Source organism: Balaenoptera acutorostrata, chromosome 3, assembly GCF_949987535.1.
Source record: "Balaenoptera acutorostrata chromosome 3, mBalAcu1.1, whole genome shotgun sequence".
In the NCBI taxonomy this organism is placed as follows: domain Eukaryota; kingdom Metazoa; phylum Chordata; class Mammalia; order Artiodactyla; family Balaenopteridae; genus Balaenoptera; species Balaenoptera acutorostrata.
In genome coordinates this window covers 66650989-66671000 of record NC_080066.1, presented here as the reverse complement: position 1 = coordinate 66671000, position 20012 = coordinate 66650989, and the positions used below count along the sequence as shown (strand labels likewise).

Below are 20012 nucleotides of genomic sequence, written 5' to 3'. Positions count from 1 at the left end.
AAGCCCTTTACCACTGCCCATTATGAGTTACATGAAATAATTTATTTAAGCTTTCTATACCTCAAAATACTTGAATCTATTTTTCAGAGCCTCAATAGTTCTTAGGCTTTCTTCATGTTGCTTTTCTTTAGCTGCCAAAAGGGACTTCAGCTTTTCTTTCTGAAATGGAAAGGAATAAATACAGCGCAAAATCACCCTGTGCTTGAAATTGTGTTAAAAATGTATTTTAGAAAATGTGAATTAGAATTACTTTGAGGACTATAGTTAATGAATTCTCTAACCTGGTCAATTTTTCTTTTTTTTTTAAACAGAACTTTTTTTTTTTTTTTTTTGGCTATGTTGGGTCTTTGTTGCTGTGCGTGGGCTTTCTCTAGTTGCGGCGAGCGGGGGCTACTCTTCCTTGCGGTGTGCAGGCTTCTCATTGTAGTGGCTTCTCTTGTTGTGGAGCACGGGCTCTAGGTGCACAGGCTTCAGTAGTTGTGGCACATGGGCTCAGTAGTTGTGGCTCGCGGGCTCTAGAGCGCAGGCACAGTAGTTGTGGCACACGAGCTTAGTTGCTCTGTGGCACGTGGGATCTTCCCAGGCCAGGGATTGAACCCGTGTCCCCTGCATTGGCAGGCGGATTCTTAACCACTGCGCCACCAGGGAAGCCCTAACCTGGTCAATTTTTAACTATTAGTAGAGTTCAAGGTTTGTAGAACTATACTAATAATATACAATATACACAAACAATATTATGAAAAATTCAAATTTCTGTGGTTTGTTTTAAATCTTATTATTTTCAGACATTTTCTCTATAATGCTTAGAATTTTATATCTTTTCATGAAAAGTTTCATAGAAAATGAGCCATTCAGAGGCTCATTTCAGCAACAAGAAAATGCCTACAATAACCCACGCCACTATACTCAAAACATAATTTTACAGTCACACGTAGGTTTTGTTTTTTCCTTTGAGCAATAACCAAAGAGAGAATTCTGTCTCCACATCAGTTCAGGACTTAAACCTCTACTGCAATGTTATCTTCAATTTACACAACAATTTACAGCTTTAAAGTAAAACTTATCATCCTACCTCACTTTCCAGATCATCAGCAACCATTACTTCCTAAATTTAAAAAGAAGAAGAAATGTATTTTCACTCTTGAAAGTTTATTTTAAAAGGCATGAGCTTGGCAAATATCTTTTAAAAAGGCTGGCGCATGTCATTAAGATTGGGGATGAGGCTGTGAGAAGAAAATGCCTACGTGCTACTACTTCTGTCCTCTGCGTTGTCATTCATGCTTCTCACTAACCAGGTTCAGAAGCACTTTTGATTCTTCTGAGACCCCATCAGTTACTTACAACTCTTACCTGCTCTTCCTCCTCACGTCTTCTGTCTACTCCTTCCCCTCTAATCCCACAACTCCAATCACAGTTCAGTCCTTTGTCATCACCACAGACCAACAGTGCTCTCTGTTCTTAGATCCGACCTTGTTTCATGTAAAGGTCCTAATAAGATATGACTTTCCACAGGGCAATGACCTGATTCTACCTCCTTTAGCACCTGGCACCATGACTTGCTGTGATGGGCCGTCATTAACCATTTGTTACCGATGATAATGACTCGTAGTAAAACAGTTCTGGATTTTTCTGGTGTGACGCAGATTATTTACCTCATTCAGCTGTAGTTGTAAACCATTGACTTTATCCAATAATATTCTCTGTTCCTGCTGAATTTTTCTCAACCTCTCTTTCAGATCTTCATTTTCAATCTCCAGATCCTTAAATAGCAAAGATAACATGTGCTAGACCAACTTTAAAGGAGCAATTCTTATGGAAGAAATTTCTAAAAGCAGTTCACTATCATAAACAGATATATACATATATAAAACAGCTTTAAGTATAAAGATACAATAATTTCAATGACATTCAAATAATTTAAAATCTATACATGAGAAATAATGCAGAAAATTATAGTCCTATGATAACTAACAAATACAACTATATACAAAGACAGCAAACCATCATGATTCTAATAAATAAGAAATAAAAGCATCATCTGGAAATAGAAAATAGCAGAAGAATATGTCATTTTAACTTTTGCCAAACACCTCTCAAATTTATAAGTTTAACAAAGCATAAGAATATCAATACTTCAGTGCTCTGATAAAACATTTAAGCCTCCAATTGAAGGCTATAGTTCACTTTCTTAACACTACATAGTAAACTATGAAAACCCAAATAATATGCTTTTGTTTTATCATATGGAAAAGGCTATTCAATTTATATTTTAATGGTATTTCAGTCATAAAACATTTAATTATGGCTCTTCTTCCAATGCAATCGAAATAATAATTATTTTTTGGACACTTTGATGAACATAAAAGGTAAAAAGTGCTGTGTGGTTAACAAAATTATTTTTCTTAATCAAAATAAAAAATACTTTAAGAAAAATTTCAGATTTTGTTTATTTACATTGATAACCATCATTTTTATCATTATAATTAATTTTCTAAAAGGAATACAAATTTATGATTTATGGCCCAAAACAGATATATTTAAATCAACAAAAACTTACAGAAAGTTATTAAATTATTTACTTCCTAATATATATTAAAACAATACTTCCTGTAAGATAATACTGACCCAAACATTCATATCAAAAGTTAATTCTTTTAGAAGGAATTGGGCAAATAGAATCACAAAACATAACAAGCTGCCCTTCCATCCCCTACTCATTTCCCCCGCATTTTTGCTTCCTTTCTTTTCCCCAGCCCCACTACAAACAATGCTGGAATTCTTTGCAAAGGAAGATACCAATTTTTTTTCTTTTTACCTGAATGTTTTGATGCTCCCTCTGATCTGACTTCATATCTACTTCATCTAGCATCTGCGTCAAATTTCGCTTTGGTAAAACATAAGAAAACACAGGTTAGCAAGTATGAGAATATAGAAAAGTACATTTTCCTCAATAGGCAATATACCCAATTAGTGATTTTCAGTTTACCCAAGTTTAAATTTTGCTGTACAAAACACAAGGTGGCAGTGTTTCCACTTAAAACTCCAAATGGAAAGAATCTTTAAGGATATAGGTTTTAAATACATCAAGTATAATCTATTCTTTAAATACTAAAAAAATAACAGAATTTAAAACCCCTACTGCTAAGGATTTATTTTAACCAAAGTCACCAAATTTTAAAAAGGAGAATTTGTACTAGAGGCAAAACTCATGTTGTACTATAAAGCATCAGCTACCATTCCCAAAAGAAGAATTCGGTGTTTAAAAAGAGGAGGCGGGGGGAGTTACATTAATGTTGAGAGAAAATATGGAAATTACTTCTTTGAGTACTGATGAAATAAAATATCAAAGGGTGTGATAAGAAAGAGGTAGACAATCCACTGACTAAAGCTATATAAAAGATTTCTAAATGACTTGGTTGGGTACATGATCTGTTTTTGTACACTTACTGCTTTGAAACTTTATTCCAGCTTAGAGATTTGCTTTAATAAAAACACAATACAATCATTAAACAAGAGATAAAATAATCTTTTTTTTGCCCAAATTGATCTTTAAATCTACACAATAATTTAGAAAGCTATTTCTTTCTTCCTTTTTGAGAGCTAAAAAAACAAACAAAACGTGAATGCTTTAATTTTCCAAGATAATTTTATGTTCCACATTATTTGTTGACTCATGTGTTTAAACTATCTTTCTAATGAGCCTGGATTTAGAATTAGAGGAACAAGTTCCCATTAAGACGATACTCTGTATCCACGATTTGGCCCAAACTACAGGTCTAGCCTCATTCCTTCTACCAAAGGGCCGTTCTTCACGTGGAATCTGACCAGCCTCATGATACCACTTTCAGCCCCCGCCTTCCCTCTGGTCTCTGATTCCTGTCACTCTGCCCCTCTACTGCCCCACGGGCATGTTAAACATGCTCCTTCATCAGGGGCTTGGTACTTGCCCTTCCCTCTGCCCTTGAGGCTTCACCCACAGAGCCGCTGGCTCCCTCCTCACTTCCTTCAGACCTCTGCTCGAATGTCAGTCACTTCCTGACCACACCATCTAAAAGAGCTTCCTGCCCTCTCCCTCTTCATTCCCTAATCCTGTTCTGCTTGTCTTCAAAGCATCTGCCATGGTACTAAATACCCATTTGCTTACTGTTCATCTTTCTCACTGGGCTGGGAGCTCCAGGAGGGCAGGGACTTTGAACACTGATATCCCCAGCACTTAGAACAGTAATGGGCAAATAGTAAGTAACTGAATACATCTTATTTTTTAAACTATACTGTAGACTTCTTGATAACAAGGATTATATGTCCCTTAGTACACAAACAAATCCTATTTACAGCAGATATTTTAAAATGTATTTAATTAACAACTGAAACAAATGAGGTTTACTGTTCTTAGCAGAATATTAACTCCATGAATTCATTTAGATAATTCCTATTCATTTAGATACCATTCCTATATTAATATTCAATAATTCTTTCTTTTAAATACATGTATGTTTCAGAAATAGTTTTTCTCTTAATATGTGTGAGATGGCTGGTATTGATATAAGAGGGCACATTTTATTTCCCTCTACACCCCCTTAGGTTATCTGAGGAATGGGAGAAAAGGCTGAAACAGCTGCTCCTGATGGGAAAGAAAAGTGACAGCAGATATGACCCATGCAGGGACGTATTACTTAATTGTGATGGACTGAAAGGGAAGCATGCTTTCATACAGCTTTCAAATTTAGGTGCGAGCTACAGAAATGATATAGAATGATGACGGGATGGCTCAGAAGGTACCTGATTACTTCTCTTCAGGGTTTGGAAGTGCTCAGGTCCCTCTCACTAGAGAAAAGCTGAAAGCCAGGAAGGGAACAGCCAGCAGAAGAGAAGAGCTGCCTACACTAGCTTTGGGTGAGATGGTTTAAGAGTGCGCAAAGCAGCCCCACTCACTTTAACTCGAAGAGATTAGGGGAAATGATTAGACATCTACTGAGACTGAGACACAAAACCAGGGTTAAATAGTGATTTGATAATAAACTTAGTGCAAGGTATGAATTGTCTCATGTACTGTGTTTTTTTTAAAGTCAAGTCCTCATTAAATTAAATACACACAGCAAAAAAAGAAAAAGAAAGAGAAGTCAAAATGTTAACAGTGGCATTGAGATCACATATATAATCAGTTTTGAATTCTGTTTTCTTCATTTCTTATTGCTTGGAAGAATTTTCCCACATCAGGGGCTATTCGACTCTGTTACTAAGGGAGAATAGGAGAAAACTGTCTATGGTCTACCAAGCTAATATTCATCATCAAAGAAACTCAACAAGGTGCAATATTCCATACTTGAAAAGGCTGGATGTTCAAGACTAGCAATCAGGAGTCTACTTATTTCCCATTGGATACATTCTTTGTAATTAAGACCCACTGTCTCAAGCTGAGTGACAGTATCTGGATAAAGCCTCAGGATCTCATGACCTAGGTTCTACATGGGCATGATTAACTGGGAAGAGAGAACAGCATGCATTTAAACACAAAACAGTTATATATAACCATTACCCAGGTTTGCTCAGCACTTTACTTAAACTGCACAATATACATAATTTTTTAACCTGTTGTAAAGATGGTCCTTTCTTCCAAAGTTCTCTCCCTGAAGATTTAAAGAGAGGGAAAGGGAGGAGAAAGAGGAACAGTGAAACAGCAGGTTAACTTGGGTAGATTTGCATTCCCCAATTATATAATTAAGTCAATATTAAAGAAATAAATTTTTAAGTTTCTTTTGAAGTTTACTACCTTACAGTTAAAACAACAATGAAATATCACTTTTGCCTATCTAATCGGTAAAGTATTTTTTTTTTTTTGCTATGACAACATCCCTGTAGATGATATTCAATGCCAGGGAGGGGAGGCAGGTGAAAAATACAAAATTTAAAACATCCTAAATTAGAAGGCAACTTGTCGATATATATTAAAAGCTTAAAAAAATGTGCATAACCTGAAACCTCTTAATTCAATTTCTAGGAAGTGATCCTAAGGGTATAATAAAAATATGCTAAAATAGTTATGCATAAGGACAGTCACTAAAGGACAGTCACTATTTATATTAGGAAAAACTGTATAAACAACTTAAATGACGCCTATAGAAAATTGCTTAATTAAATTAAACTTAGATGGAATTTTATGCATCAATAAAAATCATACTGTAGAAAAATATTTATTTATTTGGGAAAAGTCTTCGAACTATATTACACAAAAAGTAATCTACAGCTCTCTACAGGTGACCTCAATTTTATGCACAGAGAGAAGACTGGAAGGATATTCCTCAAAATGTTAGTAGAGGCTTCTCAGTGGTAGAATGAGTGGTTGATTTTACTTGCTGTGCTTTTCTGTGCTTTCCAATTTCTCTTTAATAAGCATAGGAAAATACTTGGCACAAGTATTCAATAAATCTTAGTTGAATATTTTAAATACATGTTTAAACAATGATTCTTTCTTTAAAACTTTTTAAGTACGAGCTTAAGCACTTCACCCCTCCTCATCAAAAAATATATATTAGTAAAACACTTTATTTGGCTCTTTCTTTTCAGTTCTTAAATTACTCCACAGTAGAGTAGGGTTGACTGGATAAACTGGACAATACACGTAACACACACCGCCTCAAAACAAGTGACTATAATGTAAAACTGCACAGCTGGGGCAGACAGGGAGATGAACCAATACTGCTTATTGTAAGGAGTGTTTTGCCCCTTACGAACTGTAGCTCTACCATCTAAATCTTTAAAAGCTGCTCTTTATTAACTAGCACTTTTCTAGTGACAGAAAACTGCTGGTACCTTTGTTGGTATTTTCTGATGCAGTCTTCAGTAAGGTTAGAATGTCCAGATTGTCACCAATTCTTGCATAGTAAGAACTATCATGGCCAAGGGCATCCAGCAAGGTTACATCAGCACCATTTCTGATTAAGACTTCTACTGCATCTTTGCAACCATACTCGCAACCTAGCATGAGAGCAGTCCTAGAAGGCAAGACGGAAGAATAAAAGACCTTGAGAAGGATCCAAAAAAATATTTCAGGAATCTCTTTCAGAGGTCCCCTTCTTAAAGAACAGATATTACTTTAAAAAGCCACGTTGTTATAGACACAGATTTGACTTCATATTTTTATCTTATATTTTAACTCCATTGCATTTATAAAAACATTTGTTTTGTGTCTTAGTTTGCAGAGCTAACATTTTACATCTACCTACACACATTTGTTACTTCTACTACCAAATGAACCTCCTTTATTCCAGTCCTTCTATGTACTACAAGTTAATTGCCACAAAGATCTTCCACAACTGATACTGTCACCTTATCTGTGCAAAACCTACAACGATAAACGCAAGCTATTTAAATCACTTTGCAGGCCTTTCCGCGTCCGGTCCCCCACGGCGGGCGGCGGGACAGAGTGACACAGTCCTTTCCGAGGGTTCTCGGCCAAGGGCTTCATCGCGGGCCCTGCTACCGCCAACCCCACTCCTCGTCGGGAGAAGATGGAGGGCCGGAAGAGCGCCATCTCCGCCGGCGTGTGCGGGGCCCTTTTCATCGGGTGCTGCATTTACTTTGACCCCAAGAGATGGAGTGACCCTAACTTCAAGAACAGGCTGTGAGAACGAAGAAAGAAACAGAAGCTTGCCAAGGAGAGAACTGGACTTTCCAAGTTACCTGACCTTAAAGATGCTGAAGCCGTTCAGAAATTCTTCCTCGAAGAAATACAGCTTGCAAGGGTTACTAGCTCAAGGTGAATATGAGAAGGGTGTTGACCATCTGACAAATGCAATTGCTGTGTGTGGACGGCCACAGCGGTTACTGCAAGTGTTGCAGCAAACTCTTCCACCACCAGTGTTCCAGATGCTTCTGACTAAGCCCCCAACAATTAGAGAACTGTAAGTGCTCAGAGCTTGGCTGAAGATGATGTGGAATGAGAAACAAATGTCAACATAATAATCTCAATTAAAAAATATTTTTAAAATCTTAACTTGGAAGATGATCAGCTCTGGGGGAGTAAGGGCAAATAAGCTTGTTATGGACTGTCCCACACTGAAATTTACCAAAGTTAATTTTTACTTTGTGTAGATCCATTTGTCTGTTTTATTTATTTTCCCAGTGAAAAGTGTATTTTGTTAGAGAGGTTTTCATTTTATAAATACACTATCAGTTACTGAAAAAAATAAAATAAATAAATCACTTCATGAACTGAACCACATCATGCAAACGTCCCCAGTGAATCCCTTCTATTCCAAAACAAGAATCAGATTCCTGTTCCTGATTTCTCTCTTTAGAAGAGCCTTTCTTCTCCTACACATCTCCTTCACATTTTCACACTTAATTTTAAAATTTGCCTTCTCAAATAAACCTTCTTTGATTAACCCCATTATCATGGACCACTGGTTTATTCTGCCATGATAGAATCGTCAGCACTTAAACATTTAACAGTATAATTGGCAGACCATAATAATGCAACAATTAAATCATCATGGAAATTTAGAAGTACTCTAGAAATTCTCTATTTTTACTGCTGAGGCAACCAACACTTAATGAAATGAAGTGACTTATCCTATATATGATTCTGTCTTCAATTGTGAATATTGAATTTCATACGGAAACTGATTTTTGCCTTTATTCGATGTCTGTTCTATTCCTCTTTTATACTCCCCAGTAGTTGCTGGAATGCAGTTTTACATAAAACAGGCATTAACAAATTTTTTGTTATAAGGGAAAAAATGTTATAGGTAAGACAGGAAGAAAGAAAAGAAACTTGAATACAGAGTTTCAGAAACAGATTTTAATTTACCTTTAAAACCATCTGCTATGTAGTCTAAATATAATACACATTGCCCTATCGCATTGGTTTTTTTGTGAAGTTCCAGTGAAAAAACACAGACAAACATACTTGGAAAAATATAAGATCTATTAAAGAAATAAGGCATTGTATACGTGGATCAGCCAGATCACCCCTTTCTGATCCTAAACTTTATTTTTCAATCAAATTTTCTTAAACATGCTTGGAGCCAGATCATAGTATCACAAAAACAAAGTAATATTAAAAAAGCCACTTTCTTAAAAATCACATTAATGATTTAATTGCTTAAGAATTTCCTCCTTTGAGATGCCTGAACAATGAAAACAATCAGAGCTATAAAATCTGACATCCAAAGACTAATTATACTTATCTACTTCCAGTGAACTACAAACAATAGAATATGTGTTTAGAAGAATAAAAGTAACTGAAAAGAAACCAACAATTTTACCAGTAATCATCTATACAATCTCAGAAACTTGTCATAAATTACTGTAATGCTTCAACTGGTGGAAGGGATGTATTTCAGATACTTTGTTGTCAGCAACTCCGTGACTATAAACATCAGAATTATAATATAGCAAGCAGCATGATACACTAGACCCAGAAAAGAGGACAGAGAGAATTACAGATAGAAATTGTTAGTGCACACCAACTAAAATAACATCAAATACAGGTACAGAAATAAATTAATGAAATCTGTATTGGGGTACAGAAATGAACTCAGTTTCAGAGAAGGAGGTGGCATTGTGCCCAGCAGAAAGGCGAGAAAACACCTTGAGAAAATCTACACTGAAACATGTCAAGCTCCAGGACACGCAAGAACTCCTTTACTCTCAAAAGATTCACTAATGAAGAAGTAGAGACTGTAAATGTAATTTTTTATTCTTCTTCCTTATTTGAGCCCATTTCATTAAAGATTATTTTATAAGCTCAAAATAACTAGGATATAATTACTCTTTTCTTCAGTTCTTTGACCTGAACACAGGCCATAATCACTGCCTGTATTTCGAGTTTACCCTGTCATCATCCCCTATTTCCCTCTCCCTCCTTCTTCAGCCAACTCTGAAGAGTAATAAGTGAGTGCTAATTCCAAGGAAGGGAGAACCACAGGGGATAGAAAGGCCAAGTCACAGCAGCAGAGCTTCAGGATCATTGTGCATCGAGCTGGTGTCTGCGGAGCCGTGATAAAAGAATTACCTGTTTTGTTTGTCTCTGGAATTGATATCCGCCCCTCTATCTATCAGCAGTTGACATATTGTTGGCCTACACATCTGAGTAGCCAGAACAAGCGGCGTCCGCCCATCCTAAGAAACAAGAAAAACAAGACAGCATTCAGACAACAAGTCTCCCAAAACATGAAAGTCAGAATACATGAGTTGAAATGAGAATAAACATAAACTGACTTACTACATCTTTGGTATTCACTGAGGCCCCGTGGTCGCAGAGCAGCTGTATGCTAGAAGGACAATCTGCCATAGCTTTGAGGAACAAAGGAAAATGACAAATGGTGAACATCTGTTGGTAACACGTGGTGTTTCGCTAGACCCGTATAAGGCCTAAATTCTTCAATCTCTAAAGTACTAAGCTTCACATCCTTCATTCTCAGTTTAGCATTATAAGCATTGATTTTTCTATCTGAAAATGGATTAGACAAGATCATTTTGTCAATTTTGTATAATTTATTAGGACCAAGGAACACTGTCACTCTTGCAGAGGACAAGAATATACTGCTGTTCTAAGGGTAAACGCTGATAATGAAAATCACGCTTAAACTTTCGATTTATAGTATATTTTAAAATATGGCTATAACTTACTGAATCCTTGAAGTGTTAGGGCAGTTTTTTTAAAAGAATCATATACTTTTTTCTTTATAGAAGACCCACAGTAAAGAAAGTATGATTCATACAATTCATATTTCCTTTTCAAAGCAGAAACTGCAATGTCTGCCCTTGATGCAAAAGCAGGGTCATTTTGCTAAAAATTATATGATAAAATCACATGATGCCTCTTCTCTGATCAACACTAGAGTCCATATTTGTATCAGGAAAAAAGTGGTCAAATTCATAAAGTACGATTGTGTTTATACTTCCCATGAGTTTTTATAAAAGTTTTATAAGTTGATACTAGTTTATTTGCACAAAAAAGTACTAAGTCAGCGTTCTTTTTTCTTGTTTTTTGGGTGCAATTCAATAAAGTAAAACCAAACATACATTAAAAAATCAAGTAAATTTTTCATTTCTGATGTCTTTAATCCAGCAAGCCTTTTATATAAAATATATAATCAATCTTAAAAAAAAAAGGTAAATTGAAACTGAATACATTAATTCAGGAATTATAAAATAACAACCATTCAGGCCCAATCAAAAATAAGAAGGAAAAAATGTAAAGCATAAAAAATTCCCGAGTTATACTATACTGAACAAATCAAGTCAGTATTAAGGGTGCGATGATGGAGAATGCCAGCTGTTCATCCTTGTTCCATGGTAACAAAACTGTGTTGGGCACAGGGGGGCTCACCTAGACCACAGTTCCCGGTCTCCTTTGCATGCAGGCATGACCACATGAGTTAGATCATGCCAATGGAATCTGACGTGAGGGACATGTGCTACCTTCTGAGTCTAGGGCTTTAAAAAGTGGTTATACACTCTTCCATAATCTTTCTCCTTCCTGCTAGCAGGAAAACAGGTACCTATTATCAGCTTCAGCCTTAAAGATGAGGACAACACACCAGGCAATGGTAGAACTGCAAAATAGAAGAAATCTGGGTCCCTGAATGGCTATATGGAGTAGAGGTACAAGCCAATCTGATCATGAGGGCTGTGACATGAAAGAAATAAATTCTGTGTGTGTGTGTGTGTTTTTTAAAGCAAATGTTATTTTATTTTGTCACAGCAGTATAGTCTTATCCCTAACCAAGACAAAAATTGCTATCAGGAGTCAGGTGCTGTTGTAACAGATACCTAAATTATACAGCACTGGTTTAGTGGTTGGGTACTAGGTGGTCAGTAAACATATTTCAGGCTAGAAACCTTGTGATTTTTCTCATACTGTGGCAAAACATTTGATAGATCTATCACCTGTGCTAATTTACAAGGTACACTGTGTGACTATGGAGCCTTTCTAGGTTAAGTAATAGAAAAGAGCCAAAATTTTAGGGCATATTGGCGGCTGCTTACTGCTTTTAGTAAGAAAGAGATGAGGTCAACAAGAAAGAGATGAGGTCAAGCAAGAATTAGTTATGAACATAGATGGAAGGGAATAGAGTTTCTAGATATTTGGGACCTCACAGGTATAGAGAAGCCAATTGTTTCTCTATACCAAACAGCAAGATATAAAACTATCGTTGGTCACAACTTTTCTCAAAGACAGCCCAATAAGGAAAAATGAAAAAAAAACAAAAACAAAAAAACCAGATCCAGTCCTGGAATAAAGATCAGATTGAGGATACTATATTCCCATCCAAGACTATTATTTCAGATGACTTTGAGGTGGCAGTATTAAAATGAACAAATGAACTTATTTACAAAACAGAAGTAGAGTCACGATGTAGAAAACAAACTTACGGTTACCAGGGGATGGGGTGGGGGTGGGGGGATAAATTGGGAGACTGGGATTGACATACACACACTACTATATATAAACTAGATAACTAATAAGGACCTACTGTATAGCACAGGGAACTCTATTCAATACTCTGTAATGGCCTATATGGAAAAAGAATCTAAAAAAGGAGTAGGTATGTGTATATGTATAAGTGATTCACTTCATTGTACACCTGAAACTAATACAACATTGTAAATCAACTACATTCCAATAAAATTAAAAAAAAAAAACTCTGTAAATTAACCTAATGTTCTACACAGTATTGAACATTTTATAAATAAATTTTCTAAATTTTGGTTAAAAAAATAAAATAAAATGAGGTAGAGAATCATGAGTCCAGAAATAAAAACAAGAAATAAAGGAGGGTTAAGAACTTTATGTCCAGAAAATAAATGGTTCCTGACATATGGAAGTGGTTGGCAACAAATAGCCCAGAAACCTACCAAGGTTTTGAGGGAATGCACTACCCCAAAATCCAAAAGCCCAGTCAGCTAAAACTAATAACTCTTCCTGTGCTTAATCTGCCTATATAGAGGGCATACTTTCCAACATCCAATTTACCTGTGATCTTGGAGGATAATGGACAAGAACCTCCCAGAAGGCAGAGCTAGGGCCCACAGAGGACAATAAGGGATTTCTCCTAGGAAACAAAAGCGGGGGGCACCTGAAGGAGCTAACCAAGAAATTTACTCCAAGATCTCAGTTGAAAGCCTTTGCAAGTTTTGCTCAGCAGTATTTGATACCTGCTGTTGACTAGTGATTGCTGTGTATTTCCCAGTTCCCCCTTTTCCAAAAGGGAGTCTTTATTTTACTTATCCTGTTCTTGCTGCATCACTATATATTGTGAGGAGCAGATCTCTTTTCTTTGAGTTTAAAAACTGTTGGACCATGAAGAGCCATTTCAGAGTCAAAAATACACAAGTGCACATCACCCAGAAACCCCAGACTTTGAGGTGGCTTCAGTGACTGAATTGGTTATGTATCCTCTCCCTTGGGGTGGGGGTAATGTTCTATGTGTGGGAAGTAGGGGCTGCAGGAATATCTGGAAGGCCAGAGGGCTGGACTGTGGCAATTGTTACCAAAATTTGTTCTCCCCTTCTTCTGCAGTGTAGCAGCTCGGCCATGACTAGTTATCTTGAGATTACATTTCTGGGCCTCCTTTACAGATAAATACAACTGACTTTGCTCTTGTTGATGGATTATGAGTAGAGGGCTATTTACCACTTCCAAATCTGGGCCTTAGACTGTGGGCATGCGCTCCTCCTATTCTCCTTCCCTTTCCTGCCAGCTGGAACGCAGATATGACTACAACCCTGCTGCAATGACATTGCTGAGGAAGATACCAGAGGAAAGTGGAGCAACAAGATGGAAAGGATTCAGTTCATGAATGACCTCAAGCCACCTGCCAACTTATACCACTCCATTTTTTTTTATAAGCAACTGATATTGGAGTTCTTTTACTACATCAACTTGGTCTTCATTCTAACTTCATCTGTATACCTACTGAACAAATATTAAGATTTCAATCTGTTAAGTTGTACCAGTTTTAAAAACAGGGATAATAAAATCTATAATATACAAAAAAGTACACATAGTTACTGTACATATTTTGATGAGTTTGGACAAATGCATACACTGTAATACCCTCACCACAATCAAGGTACTAAACATATGGATCACCTCCACAAATTTCCTTGTGTCCTTTTGTGTGTCTGTGTGTTTTTTGGGGTTTGTTTCTTGGGGTTTTTTTGGTGAGAATAGTAAGTACTATTTCCTCTTAATATATTTTAAAGTACACAATACCATATTGTTAATTATGTGCAATACGTTATTATATTACATTATACAATAATTATATACAATTTTTGTATAATAATTATACCTCAGTTAAGCAGTAAAAAAAAAACAACTAGGAAAAGTTGAACATTGAGTAAATGATATTGAAAACATTTTCAAATGCATTAGGTGTAATAATGGTATTACACTTAGGTTACAAAATAGAATCATTATCTTTCAGAGATAAAAACTGAATTGTTTATGGATAAAATTATATGATGTCTTGGATTTGATTTAAAATATGCCAAGTAGAGGAGAATAATGGGTGGTGGTATAAATGAATCAAGATTAGCCATGTGATGACAACTGTCTAAGCTGGATGAAGGGTATAAGGTATTTTAATATGATAGTCTAACTTTATGTTTGAAATTTTCCATAATAAAACATTTTTAATAATTTTTAAAACATGATTATTAATAAGGTTGGATGGATTAAAAAACAACTATGAGAAGGTGGTAGGAGAATAGAAATATCATGTGACACGTATTCATACTTCATTAAGCAGCAAAATCATTTTAAAATTTCCATCAAGCACAATAAATTAGTGCTACAGAAATGAATTATATTTTTTTATGATTTTAAGTTTAATTTATAAATTTGTTTTGATGATTCCACAACTACACAAGCTTGATAAGTATATCACATATGAATCTAGGTCTATGTTTTTATTTAGTTTTTAATTATTTAATTATTTTTATTTATTTAAGTAGTAATACAAAATTATCATAAAAATATAAAATATAAAATAAAACTATAGAAACTCACAGGGGTCATTGTTAGGCTTAAATGGTAATGTATGTAAAAATGTTCTGCAAATAATTGCACTCTATACCAAATTTTAAAAAATGCATTGTGTGAGAGATTAAACTATCATAAAAATACATTAAATATTTTTAAAAAGGAAGAAAATCAAAAGTATAAAAGTTTGAAGGAAATTTGAAGTATAATACATTTTTAACAGAGACTACTCTAATCCTCTAATCTACCAAGGATACTCCATATACATAAAAGGAAACAGTAGGGTTTTTTTTGTTTGTTTGTTTTTCTTTCCTTTGAACGCCTAGTTAACTAGGAATTTCAGTCTTAGAGGAGTCTGCCCAGGGGTCAGACTATCTTACATTCCAAAAATCCTTAAATATTTAACTTTTTTCTAATCATTTTCTTTAAGACACCTAAAGAATAATGCAGATAAATTTTGATATACAGTATGATTAATAAAATCCTTGAAATTACTAATAGAAATCTCTTTTAAAATAGAGCAAATTACAATGATATGTAATTCAGCACTGACACCTCTAAATCAAAACAAGCACCATCACCATTAATTAAGAAGTTACTACATGCCAGGCACTATTCATGATTCAGTTATAACCACTACTGCAGTAGTATTAGTAACTTCATTTTGCAGATGAGGAAAATGAGGTTCAGACATGTTAATGAGGTAAATATAGTTTTTAAGAAAGAGAAGTCTTCCTCGTTCCCATTTCTCCTACCAGTTCCCAAGCAAACACATGGTACTTACAGCTCCTTGAGAGCAGGATTATGGTTTATTCATCTTTGGACTTTCAGTATCTAGCAACCTGGCCTGTAAATATTGGCTGAATGATTCTTTTTAAGCCGTACAATCCAATAAATTTCAAATCTGAATAAATAAAAAATTCATAACATTCTGTTTCTCCATGAATTATACAAATATATTCATGTTAAAACGTTGAAATTAATTTAAATGCCCAGCCATTTTAACAAAGATTTGTTTATGTCCAAGTGAAACCTTTGCTTATTACCTGCATCGTGAAGTGCGGTTCTTCCCTGCAGGTCTACATGTTCAGTGGGACAACTGTACTGTTAAAACACAGAAATTTAGTAATCTAAGAAAGTTTTATTTTCAAGTTAAATATCGAGACTCAAATGAACAGCTGTTATTTAATCTTAAAAATATTGCATTTATCAAAAACTCTAAAGAGTACTAGACAAGCCATAAATATTTTGACATGTGACAAATATAATAACATTATACTGTAAATTTAACAGTATTCCAGTAAACAGGAAAACATATGGTACATTACAATAGCATGAAATATAGAAACTGTTATTGTTTGGGGTTTTTTTCCAGCAAGAATTAAAACTTGAACAATTGAATCAGAAAAAACAAATGAGTTCTGCTGTGAAACTTAGTGGCAAACATGTTTAAGGAAATGTGTGACTAGACCTTTCAACTGAAAACGTAATTTAGCCCACTAGTTCACAGAATTTTGTGGTTGTCTGATTATAAGCTTAACTAATGATATTATGTAGTGTGAGTTATTGATGTTTATACAGAAATATATAGATCCTATGCTGTATCACTTCATCTCAAGTCATATACCAGATGACAGAAAATTCCAACCTCCAGCTAATGTCAACAGGAAGGTCAAGTCTTTGTTGTTTATTTTTAATACACTGAGTTATGCAATTCACTTCCCTCAGAGTTTTTGCTCTTTATTGTTCACATTCTTTCACAAATGATGGAAAAAATATTATGTAAGCTAACAGTCGAAGCCAGCCTACTATTTTCTTTGATCTCAAGTTCCAAAAACACATCCATTATTTGCAGTCAAAATAATAAAGTCGAAGTATTAACCACTTTTACTACCTGTAGAAGTTTTTGTAGACACAATGCATGTCCATACTTTGCAGCCAGGTGAAGAGCATTCCTCCCTAGAAAAGAAATAATTTTAAATATATGATAAGGGTTATTTTCTTCACATGTGAATTCTCCTTAGAAATGTGCTTCAGTTTTCCAAAATCAGTTGACAGACTACTTCATTTGTAGGCATGCTTTAAGTTTCTAAGATGTCTCACCCAGTTTCATATTTTAATTAGAGATAAGGTACACACCAAAACAATGAAGGTGGGAAGAAAAAATAAACATACAAACTCATTACAGAGCAAGAATTTTGTCTTATTCACCACTGTATCTCCAATACCTGGAGCAGTTCCTGAAACAGAGTAAGTAATTAAATATTGCCATAGGAGAGAAGGGAGAGAAAGAGAAAGAGAAAAAAAAGGAATGGGGATAGGAGGGAGAGAAAGATAACTAGATTTCACATAACATTTCTCAATAGGCAGTGTGGATACTAAAACGGAGAAAGGTTAAGAGATGTGAGTCAAAGAAAGGGTATTCTCTAACTAATTTTTATGCTTCAACTAAAATTCAAAGTTTACAAAGAGATTCTGTCTCTGAAAATCAGACAATTTGTTCAAATATGTGATTAAAATGTGCAAATTTAAAGGAAATGATGAGGGGAGCAGGGAAGAGGTCACCAGATAATCTGGAAGGTTAACTCTGAATACTGAAAAAGGTAATTTGCAGAGAACATTCTACCTCCAAACACTATTTCTCCTAATTGTACTTCTTTATACAAATATCTTTCTTGGATGGTGAAAACTACAAGCGTTTCACCAGACTATTCCAGCTTCCAATCTTTTTTTTTTTTTTAAATAACGTCTCATGTACACTATTTTTTTTTTTAATTAACTTATTTATTTATGGCTGTGTTGGGTCTTTGTTTCTGTGCGAGGGCTTTCTCTAGTTGTGGCAAGCGGGAGCCACTCTTCATCGCGGTGCGCGGGCCTCTCACTATCGTGGCCTCTCTTGTTGCGGAGCACAGGCTCCAGACGCGCAGGCTCAGTAATTGTGGCTCATGGGCCCAGTTGCTCCGCGGCATGTGGGATCTTCCCAGACCAGGGCTCGAACCCGTGTCCCCTGCATTGGCAGGCAGCCAGCTTCCAATCTTTAATGCTCTTAATTTCCCTCTAACTTCACAAACTTCTCCAAACATAACTGTACTTCACAAGTAGACCTTTCTGCTAGAAAAGTAATGTGTGTTCTGTTCATCCTGGATGAAGGAATAAACTGACTTTCAACTCTCATTCAGTTTTATATGCATGTAGATACGTGAATAAGTTTTGCTGGGTCTGATCATTTCTGTGTAGCTAACAGGTTCTAGAGCAAAAGGCAGTGAGTCCAGACCTTTGAACAGATATAACATATTCAACCACTCCTAAACATCCTCTACAAATAAGTCAGATGTAACAATTTCAAATTTCAATTTGCTACTGTTCATGAACAAACTTTCTAGAAACATTTCACATCCTGAAAAGCGATTAGAATAACTGTCACTTACACGAGAAGTTAAGAGAGAGCATGGAGTGGATAGTGAGGATAGACACAGTGGTAACAGTCCCTGGTGTTTACCAAAACGCCACAGAAACTTGGTCACATTAAAATGTCAGGTCAGGGCTAAGGAAATACCAAATCCAGCCACTTGAGATAGTATAGCAAAAAATCATGGAAATATCACATCTAAAGTATATCACCCTGAATTACACCAAAGGCACGTACCTGGCAAGACCTGGGTCACATATACCTCAAAACCACACTAACTTGAAATCTAGTTATTTTCAATCTACTTTTATATTGCTAGCAAATAAAGGAGTTAAGATAAAATCCATAAAGATTGTTTAATCAAATTTTTATCAAATATCCACATCTGGATTATAACAGACAATATAACAGCAAATGAGACAAGGTCCTTGTTCTCAGGAAAGGACAACTCTAAAGACAAACATAATTAAACCCATCAATAAAAACATGACTAAACAACAGCAAAAACAAAAGACAAAATGGGTAAAACAAGGTATGCCGGAATGCAGTATATGAAAAGACTTGGGAAAGCATTTGAGCTTCATCTACATGAAGGAGGGAGGGCAAAAGTCACTTAGACTGGCCACTAGGCCAAAATGTCCAGAGCAGAAAGAACACAGACAAAAACAAGAAAGACACGTGTTTGAACTGGAATCAGCACAATAAATAAATAAAGTCTTATGAATTCTGAAATGGTACGGTTAATCCAAAATTTCTAAAAATGAATATTCTTCTGCATCAGTGGAAAACATATATATAAGTAATAACAGTTTTTTGTTCATTCAGAGGTGGCAAATAAATTGAGTTTCATCTTCAATTAAGGTAACTTTAGGTAAAGATTTTCCTCACTAACTCATTTGTGATCTCTCTCTCTCTCCCTCCTTGCCTTCCATTTCCAAACACAATGCTGTTTAACAGTAATGTATTTATTTATTACATGTATTTACATGGAGTCATAGGATAAAACATTAAAGTTGTCAAGGACATTCTCTGCTCTAGGTCAACTCCCGTATTTAACTGAAAAACAAAGTAGAAGTGCAGAGAAATAAGCTGCCACAGGTCTCAGAGAACTGAGAATGATTGTCCAGATGAACAGAAAACTAAAACACTGAAGAAAAGCAATAGCTATACTCAAATACTTAAAATCTATCTTGTGATGTGCAGACAAACTTATGCTGTAATATTTTAAAAGATAGACATAGGTATGACTAAGTTTAAGCAGAAGGCCTGGTAAGAGACAGACTTAAACTGTCTATTAGAAATAATTTTTATAAATATAGCTAGCTAAACACAGACCAGGTCTCCTCATGAGGCATAATGGTTAAAAACACAAACTCTGACTGCAACTCATCCACTGAAAGACCCTGGGCAAGTGGCTTAACAGCGCAGTGCCTTGCAGCCTCATTGGCTTGATGTGAGGATAAAATGAGTTAGTACATGTAAAGCGCTTAGCAGAGTAGTTAAATCTATGTTAAATAAGTGTCACCTCTTCTTGTTATGATCACTACTGGTGATGTTGTTATTATGAGACAGTTAGTTCCTCAACACAAGAAATGTCCAACCAAAAAC

The 20012-nt window shown here is 35.4% G+C and overlaps 1 protein-coding gene and 1 pseudogene across 2 annotated transcripts in view; one reads left to right on the top strand and one right to left on the bottom strand.

Annotated features, from left to right (window-relative positions):
* The window catches only part of UACA (uveal autoantigen with coiled-coil domains and ankyrin repeats), an 87594-nt gene that overhangs the window by 16902 nt on the left and 50680 nt on the right, over window positions 1-20012 (bottom strand). For both annotated transcript variants that reach the window (XM_057542907.1, XM_007197784.3), the window contains exons 4-13: window positions 16890-16954; window positions 16042-16099; window positions 10226-10296; window positions 10016-10122; window positions 6811-6992; window positions 5590-5627; window positions 2816-2884; window positions 1653-1760; window positions 1073-1105; window positions 61-159 (exon numbers count right to left, since the gene is read on the bottom strand). In XM_057542907.1, coding sequence (XP_057398890.1) covers window positions 61-159; window positions 1073-1105; window positions 1653-1760; window positions 2816-2884; window positions 5590-5627; window positions 6811-6992; window positions 10016-10122; window positions 10226-10296; window positions 16042-16099; window positions 16890-16954 — 830 coding nt within the window. The remainder of the gene's footprint in view (window positions 1-60; window positions 160-1072; window positions 1106-1652; window positions 1761-2815; window positions 2885-5589; window positions 5628-6810; window positions 6993-10015; window positions 10123-10225; window positions 10297-16041; window positions 16100-16889; window positions 16955-20012) is intronic.
* Window positions 7509-7940, top strand: LOC103004405 (mitochondrial import receptor subunit TOM20 homolog; annotated as a pseudogene).